The sequence below is a fragment of the Salminus brasiliensis genome, chromosome 6 (genome assembly GCF_030463535.1).
Source record: "Salminus brasiliensis chromosome 6, fSalBra1.hap2, whole genome shotgun sequence".
NCBI classification, from domain to species: Eukaryota; Metazoa; Chordata; class Actinopteri; order Characiformes; family Bryconidae; genus Salminus; species Salminus brasiliensis.
This window is the reverse complement of record NC_132883.1, coordinates 13670209-13678394: the sequence shown is the minus strand read 5'-3', so window position 1 is coordinate 13678394 and position 8186 is coordinate 13670209. Positions and strand designations below refer to the sequence as shown.

The window sequence follows — 8186 nt, the reverse complement described above, 5'->3', positions numbered from 1 at the left end:
GATAGGACTCCTTCATTCAGTAAAAAAAACGTGAAGTGCCACTGCATCACATCCTAATCCTGGGATCCATACATCCTATTACAGCTGACGCCTAGCACTGGATATGGTGTTCATTGGTGTGTCTTGTAGAATAGCCCATTCTATTGGCAATGGGTTTCTATGAAAATTATGCCAGCTAAATGGCACTACATCCATATATCATGTATACATGAAGACTTACATGACTTTATTAAAGAACATCAATCACTGAAACTGAAGGCCGGAAAAAGTTCTTTATTTAGACATGCAGATGATACATGTAAAAAGTCAGTTGTCCTAAATTACAATGACTAATACGGTTGTGACTGATAGATAATGTTGTTTAAATTAGTACAAGTTGTACAGCAAATATGGTGGTGGGGGGGTGGGGCATTGGGCATAATCTCTTTTACTGATTATATGGGTTTTTTTTCTTGTCCAGTTCAGTTGGATGTCATCACCTGGAAAAAAAAGTAACAGTTACTGCCTGAAATTAATAAGCTTACACCAAATAATATAATATGAGAACAATGTGCCCGTAACACAGTAATTAAAGTATGGTGCACCCACATTGTTGATCCAATTAATGTAGGAGGAAACACGGGTGAAGACGGAGGGCTTCTTGGGGTAGTTGCAGCCCAGACTGGAGCCAAAGCTCACAACACCATCTACATCCCATGTGCCATCAGACCTCTGGCAGTTCAGAGGACCACCAGAGTCACCCTGAACAAAACAGTATACACACATACAGCAATTGTTAGACACTAATAATATGAATAATATTTGGCCTGCAGAGAGCTGGTGTGTATGGCTGAATAACTTATTAAAGCATTAAGCAATAGTTCGGTTTAAAAAAAATATCCTAAAATGTAGTCTATCTGCCAAATTGAGTAGCAGCCCATCTTGAAGCCTGCATTTGGTATTTTTGCTTACCTTTAAGATAGCAGTATAACATACAGTCCCAAAAATCACCTAAACAAGCCTACTTAAAACTATTTCATAGCTCAGTGTGATTTGAGGAGAGTGTGTGATGAATTAAGAAGCAAGACAGAGGACTTACGTTGCAGCTGGCCAGCAGTCCATCTCCTCCAGCACACACCATTTTTTCAGTGACCAGATTTCCCCACCAGTCAGGCTGAGCGCAGGTAGCATGGTCAACCACAGGGAGAAGAGCCTGCTGCAGGATATCAGCAATAGGACCTCCAGCTGGAGAGAGAAAGAGAGAGAGAGACAAACAGAGAGAAAGAGAGAGAGAGAGACAAACAGAGAGAAAGAGAGAGAGAGACAAACAGAGAGAAAGACAAAAAAGAGTGAAAGGAAATTAAGTAAAAAAAATAAATAAATAAATAAAACAACAGAAAAATCCTATTACTTATTGTTTTAAAACAGTGGAAGTTCTTCTCTAAAATATATTGTATGTTTTGAAGTACAGAGTTCCCCCCTTGAATTAAAATGTGAAAATTAAATGTGTAATTAGTTTTTTTGTCATTTTCAATTGTACATTTAATGTCATTTTTTATGCTTTGATTAAAAGCACTTTGAACTGTGTCTTGTGTGAAAGCATTTACAAAGCATCTCAAGGTTCTCAAAAAGAGGTTCTCTCTGCTCTATCCTTCTCCTGGGGCAGTAGTGGCTCAGCGGTTAGAGCGCCAGGCTATTGATAACAGGGTTGTGGGTTTAATTCCCAGGCTTGGCAAACTGCCACTGTTGGGCCCTTGAGCAAGGCCCTTTACCCTCTCTGCTCCCCGGGCACTGGAGTTAACTAACTAAGATGTTGTTTTTGGTTCTTTATTAAAATGGTGCTTTACATCAATATTATTATTATTATTATTAATATTATTATTATTATTATCTTCATGCAGTAAAGGTTTCTTTAATTTGTTTACACTTTCCTGCATATTTTGTATATGATTAGCTGTTGCTACACAGGGCTACTCACTCCAGAGCCGACCCCAGCCTGTAACATAGCAGGGGTAGTTGTTAGGCAGGACCTGTCCTGCAGGGGGCAGACAGGCAGGACTGATGGTGTCAGAAAGTTCCACAGGGGTCTGCAGCTTGATCAGGGCAATGTCATTACTGAAATGGACACACATAACCCACACATTTGAAATCAGGGAGACAAAACTGATGCTTGAACATAACATATTCAGTGAAAGAGTGAGAGTGAGAGATGTGAGAGATGTGAATACTGTAGAGGATGTCGTTTACTCTGAGCTAAATGGAAAGGAGTTGCAGTGAAGACACTAACCGGATTCTGTAGGAATCCCACTGCTCATGAACGATGATCTTGGCAGGAGCGATGGCTATGGAGCCTTTCTCGTTGGCAGTGTCCAGACTGTGTTTACCCAGGTACACTCTGTAGGTGCGACTGCTGCTGGGCCAAACGCAACAGATATTAATAATAATAATAATAATAATAATAATTGTATTCATATTGTATTATTTTGTTTTATTTGTTTAATTTATTACAGAAATAAACACAGATTCTACAGTCCATTGTATGGTGTTCTGTCCATCATGAAAGATGCATAGTTGTAAAACTTAACTGTAGGAAAAAAAGGCTTTCCTACCCAATGCAGTGAGCAGCAGTAAGAACCCACTGGTTGGAGATCAGGGTGCCTCCACAGGTGTGGTAGTACCTGCTGCCACTCAGATACTGCAGAGAGGCCTACATGGGATATACAAAAGGAATAGGGAGTAATTGTACTGCATAACAGAACTTTTTAGTGATACTGCACTGAATAGATAATTAATGTAATGTACCTGATTATAATGAATATTATTAATTTAATATTACAAAATCATTTTAGAATCATCTGCATAAGTAGCTTTGTACATCATTTTGGACAGATCTAAAAGTTTAAGGTCTACATTTGTCTTACATATTATACTTTCTATGATCAAGCACATGATAAATCAGCACGCCAATAAATATTTGCAAGCCCTGTTGAGCATATGTGGTCACAGCCTATTCCTTTATATTTGTTAGCCGTCTACAGTTACAACAAACATGGGCTAATAGTCTCCGATTTCAGAAGCCACAATTTAACTGCAGCACACAAACATTCTGTATTAATTGTTAGTACAGCTCTACTCAAGCAGACAAAATACACAATGCACAGATGTGTTTAAGTAGAACAATAATAAAATGAAGAGAGAAAGGCAATAGCAAATCTAATACAGTACCTGCCAGGGCCAGCTGTTAGCTTTGACATCATCACCCCCTACAACCCTGCTAACAGAAGGTGGGTAGGTAGGCTTCCCACATCCATAAGCTGGTTAAGGACAGACACCCAGACATGTATACACATACGTGAGAGAAAACGAGGTTTATCGAGTGCAAAATGTGGATAAAAAGACAATAATGTTACAACAATTACTGACAATATATATATATATATATATATATATATATATATATATATATATATATATATATATATGATGAAAAACATCCTGTTATCATGTTAATTCATTGAATCTTGTCATTAGACTTCAGTAAACTACTATAAGCAACAGCAAACTATAGGAAACGTATCTAAGGTAAAATGCTTTGTGAATAGCAAACATCAGCATGGTTATTAAGTGAAGACCAGTGCTCCTCTTACCGCCAGCGACGAGCAAAGCCAAGATCACAAGCTCCATGGTGACTGGATGGTAGCTGGTGTCAGTTTCAATTTTATATACCCATCAGACACACTACGCAACACATGCCATCAAGTGCCCACCACATTCTATTGCTTAGCCCCATGAGTACTGTTTAATCTTGTAGATAAATTCCCAAAATACTAACATTATCTAAAAGCTGGAAAACTTGCTCTGAGAATTTCACAGATGCCATCAGGTCATTTGACCTGACCTGCCTCCAGATTCTGTGAACTTCGGCCTTTAAACACAACACATTTGCCTAATTAAATGAAATACTGTTTAGAATGTTTGTCTGAAATGCATATATATATATATATTATTTAAATGAATTTCAGAGGAAGGTTGATGGATGGTTAATGGTTGGTGGATAACCAAAGGTGAGAATAGTTTACACTCTTAACAGATGTTAGCTGAGAGCAACGTGCAAGCACATTCTGATTAGATATACCAGGTGACAGATCAAGGTAAGGCCCTGCCAAGGTGGCTTTGTTTGTTTTTCCAGGTGACTTGGTGGTCCAGCTTCTAAGAATGGCCGTATTATGAACATGAAACAGGCACTGAGCTATATAAACCCCTGGAGAACCATGAGGAGTGGAAGATACAAACATGATGAAGTTTGTGGTATTGGCTCTTCTGGTCGTCGGAGGTGAGAATCCATTTTTTAAACATACTTGCAAAGGACAACATTTTCTCAGACTGTGCCTTTTCTTTTCTGTGTTTTGCAGGTGTTCATATGACAGTACAGGGGCATGACAGCATGCCCCTAGTACAGGGGCATGCTGTCAGTGTTTGGCAGGTAGTTCATTTTGTTGTGGTGCTTTTTGCACATGAATAAAAACTGTGCATAAATAAAATGATATAAAGGATTTGACATGTCTGATTCATGTGGAGCCTTTGCCATTTGAACCATACAGCCTTTTGCAAAAACATTAAGATGATATTATAGCTGTATTAGCAGATAATATGGGTCACATGAGTTATAGATGATAATTATCAATGCCATTGTAACTGAGAGTTCTTGTCTTCCTCAGCTTATGGGTGTGGAAACCCCACCTTTCCCCCCATTGTAAAGAGGGTTGTGGGGGGTGAAGATGTTCGTCCTCACAGCTGGCCCTGGCAGGTAAACTGCATTTTGCATTGATAATCTGATCCTGATGTTATTATTGCTATAGGCCGCAACGCTTCGCCTTAGCGTAAGCATAGCACATCAACTGTTTTTATGCTTATGGACATCCACCATAGCTTTCTTTGGCTCCATAGATCTCTCTCCAGTACACCAGGAGTGGTGCCTGGTACCACACTTGCGGTGGCACCCTCATCTCCCCACAGTGGGTTTTGACCGCTGCCCACTGTATCAGGTAAGCAAGCAGAGTAGCTTTCATCAGTCTGACTTAAAGCCTGCAATGTGAAAAAAAGAACAAAACATAAAGTCAGGCCAATATGAAAATGATGGAGTTTATGATTACAGAGTGTGTTTCTTTCGTTGACTCAGCTTGGTTTGGTCAGACGTTCTCAGTGACTGACCCTGTAGGCTGTGTGTATCTTGTGGCCCTGCAGCAGCAGCAACACATACAGAGTTGAGCTTGGCAAACACAACTTGAAGGAGGTTGAGGACGGTTCTGTGGCTATCTCTGCAGGCAAGATCGTTGTTCACGAGAAGTGGAGCTCCCTCTTCATTCGGTAAAAGAAAGGAAACACGCAATACACATTGCAAACATACTTGTTTTGCAGATGTATGAGAAGTACTCTCAGATTTCAATACTATGGTAATATGATGCTAACCATGAGCAACTTTACAGGTTTTCAGGCCGTGTCCAAGATGTGTCCAGGATGATGAACAGAGCAGTATATGAAAGAGAAAGTAGTGGAGAATACCTTGTCTTTGAACAGTCATAAAATCCTAAAGCAAATAACTACAGTACATTCATTACCAATAGAGCTGCAAAATATGTCATATCAGCACTGCAGTCGCGATCGCATTGCTCTCATTTTCCATGACATTTCTACCAGTGGCAGATTACCAATATTATTTATTTTACTCCAATGTTGATACGCATGCATCGAATGCATTAATAATAAAAAAAACTTTATAGTGTAATTTTTTTCCTAATATCATGAAGCCCTAATTACCATGCTACTAATTACTATGCGTCATATGTTATTACTGAATAAAATAACAAACATTAACTATTCTTAATATGACAGTATATAAGACTAGCTGTCAATGGCATATGTTGTCATATGATGGTATTGTTACCAGGGAATGTGATTAATATGATCATAAACAATATTATATTGAGCTATATTTACAACTCCACCTTTTTCTCTGTGTGTGCTAAAGCAATGACATTGCCCTGGTGAAGCTGGCTAACCCTGTGACCATCAGTGACACCATCCTACCAGCTTGTCTTCCCGAGGAAGGTTACATCCTGCCCCACGATGCCCCCTGCTACGTCACTGGATGGGGACGCATAAAGAGTAAGGCTGCTGCTTAACATTGGATAAACATATTTTACATAATATACACCTAAAATACAATGCATGCTACAAATAAGAAACAAGCAGTACAATACATATAGAGACACTGTCAAGAAGGGTAACACAAATATACGCTCCAAATTCAAATTTAATTGCAAATTGATTTATATAGATAAGAATACAGTAAGAATAACTGGACATAATGAGTAAGCCATCACTAAAGTGACATCAAGCCAGTGCGTTAGGAGAATATGCCTGGTGGTAATGTGAAAGTTCATGCAGGTAGAATGTAATTGTCCATAGTGTCCATAGTATGTAAAAATGTACAGGATATATACCATACAATACAGATCTATGGTATAGAATTATGCCTCTCATGTCTCTTCAGCTGGAGGTCCTATTGCTGATATCCTGCAGCAGGCTCTGCTCCCTGTGGTTGACCATGCTACCTGCACTAGGTTCGACTGGTGGGGCAGCCAAGTTAAGGAGACCATGGTCTGTGCTGGAGGAGACGGCATTGTTTCTGGCTGCAATGTACGTAAATATTGGGCATCACACGTGTGCTGTATATTAGACAAATTAAAATGAATCCTTTGCTGAAATATAGATTTCAATACTGCAGTGATACCATATACATAAATAGGTTCAGCAGTACTCCTTTAACAATAGAATAATTACTTTAAAAGAAGGAACTACTCGCACACATGCTGGTCATCAGTTATTTTCTTACTAAAATACACCTCAAGAGTCAACACATACTGTAAGTTTACTACTAGAATTAGAGGCAAAGTCCTTGAGCTGGGGGACTCTTGTATTAGGTTAATAATGCATCTGTGTCCTGTGAAACAGGGTGATTCTGGTGGACCCCTGAACTGCCAGAATGCCGATGGTGTCTGGGAAGTCCACGGTATTGTTAGCTTTGGTTCTGGCCTGAGCTGCAACTACCCCAAGAAGCCCACCGTCTTCACCCGGGTCACCTCCTACATCAGCTGGATCAGCAGTGTAAGTGCAGTGATGTACTGCTAAACTGTTGATATGTCGGATTTACCAATGTGCCACTGCCAGTGCCATAGTCAGGAAGGGATGTCTCACTGTAGGTTTTTTGCTCTCTATTTACAGACCATTGCTGCTAATTAAGGACTTTCGGACATGGACGTGACCTCTTTGGCCTACACTATTAACAATAAAACGTCTGTTTGAAAATGCTTCTGTGGTTTCATATTCATTTACTGTCCAGAAGTATCAGCTCTGAATAAAATGCAACTCTATAGCTGAGCCTACAGGGAAGCAGGTGGTTCTCAGCTGTCTCACTTCACTGTTGTTGGATTATGGATTAAGGATTATGCTTAGAAACGAAGCAGGAATCTTTCAAGGTTTATCCTGAAATTTTTACTGTTTAAGTGTCCTGCTGAGAGACATCGCTCCAGGTCACTTAACACTGCATTTCTATTAGACTCCGGACGGTGGCGGTGTAGCCTTTCTTTACACCTTCAGACAGGGCTCGGACACCACAGCGGAAAACCAATGACAACGGTGTTGCGCTGCATTCAGCTAGACAGGTATTAAGTAGTGCTATTTTTTATCTGTTGAAAATAATGAAAGTATTAAACTTCTGAAGGGACATTTTGCTTTGTCGCTTTGTTGTTGTTTTTTTCCCTTTGGTTTGACTGAAAAACGGAATAAATGGATTAACTCTTTTCATTTTCAAATCAGGTTACATAGACATTATTATTGCTTTATTCTTTTTTTTTTTACATAGAAATAACATAATAATTGTGCACTGCTTGAAATAAAATAGATATTTATTAGTAAAGTATGGTTGGCGACCTCAGAAGCCCTCAAATTAGATTGTAACGAGGGGCGTGGTCTCGTAGTTATCAGAGGGCGTGTCCACGTCCAGGCACAGGAACAACCTGTATCAGTACAGTAGATAAACTCGAGCACCAGTTTGCTGACTTTAACATCGAATGTAAAATGCAAGCTTCTGTCTGACTTTTTCTGCAAATTACATATTGAATGTGGCCTTTTAATACCGTAATAAC

General features: G+C 39.4%; 2 protein-coding genes across 2 annotated transcripts; one reads left to right on the top strand and one right to left on the bottom strand.

Moving 5' to 3' along the window:
* Window positions 1-258: 258 nt before the first annotated feature.
* Window positions 259-3663, bottom strand: LOC140557355 (chymotrypsin-like elastase family member 2A). The gene is made up of 8 exons (XM_072681719.1): window positions 3627-3663; window positions 3205-3293; window positions 2589-2686; window positions 2267-2389; window positions 1958-2094; window positions 1079-1224; window positions 589-741; window positions 259-479 (listed from the first exon to the last, which is right to left on the bottom strand). Exons 1-8 carry the CDS (start codon window positions 3661-3663, stop codon window positions 462-464), a joined length of 801 nt encoding a protein of 266 aa, XP_072537820.1. The 3' UTR covers window positions 259-461.
* A 609-nt stretch (window positions 3664-4272) lies between these two features.
* On the top strand, window positions 4273-7349 carry ela2l (elastase 2 like). The gene is made up of 8 exons (XM_072681718.1): window positions 4273-4312; window positions 4698-4786; window positions 4927-5024; window positions 5224-5346; window positions 6008-6144; window positions 6533-6678; window positions 6994-7146; window positions 7264-7349. Exons 1-8 carry the CDS (start codon window positions 4273-4275, stop codon window positions 7279-7281), a joined length of 804 nt encoding a protein of 267 aa, XP_072537819.1. The 3' UTR covers window positions 7282-7349.
* Window positions 7350-8186: the final 837 nt, after the last annotated feature.

What these genes read in the sequence shown, in the direction of transcription:
- LOC140557355 (XM_072681719.1), bottom strand. Translation starts at nt 3,663, where the DNA reads ATGGAGCTTGTGATCTTGGCTTTGCTCGTCGCTGGCG. An exon ending in TGGGATTCCTACAGAATCCG is followed by an intron (nt 2,095 to 2,266) that starts GTTAGTGTCTTC and finishes TGTCCATTTCAG; the next exon opens with TAATGACATTGCCCTGATCA. An exon ending in AGGCTGGGGTCGGCTCTGGA is followed by an intron (nt 1,225 to 1,957) that starts GTGAGTAGCCCT and finishes TTCTCTCTCCAG; the next exon opens with CTGGAGGTCCTATTGCTGAT.
- ela2l (XM_072681718.1), top strand. Translation starts at nt 4,273, where the DNA reads ATGATGAAGTTTGTGGTATTGGCTCTTCTGGTCGTCGGAG. An exon ending in ACCGCTGCCCACTGTATCAG is followed by an intron (nt 5,025 to 5,223) that starts GTAAGCAAGCAG and finishes GTGGCCCTGCAG; the next exon opens with CAGCAGCAACACATACAGAG. An exon ending in TGGAGCTCCCTCTTCATTCG is followed by an intron (nt 5,347 to 6,007) that starts GTAAAAGAAAGG and finishes TGTGTGCTAAAG; the next exon opens with CAATGACATTGCCCTGGTGA.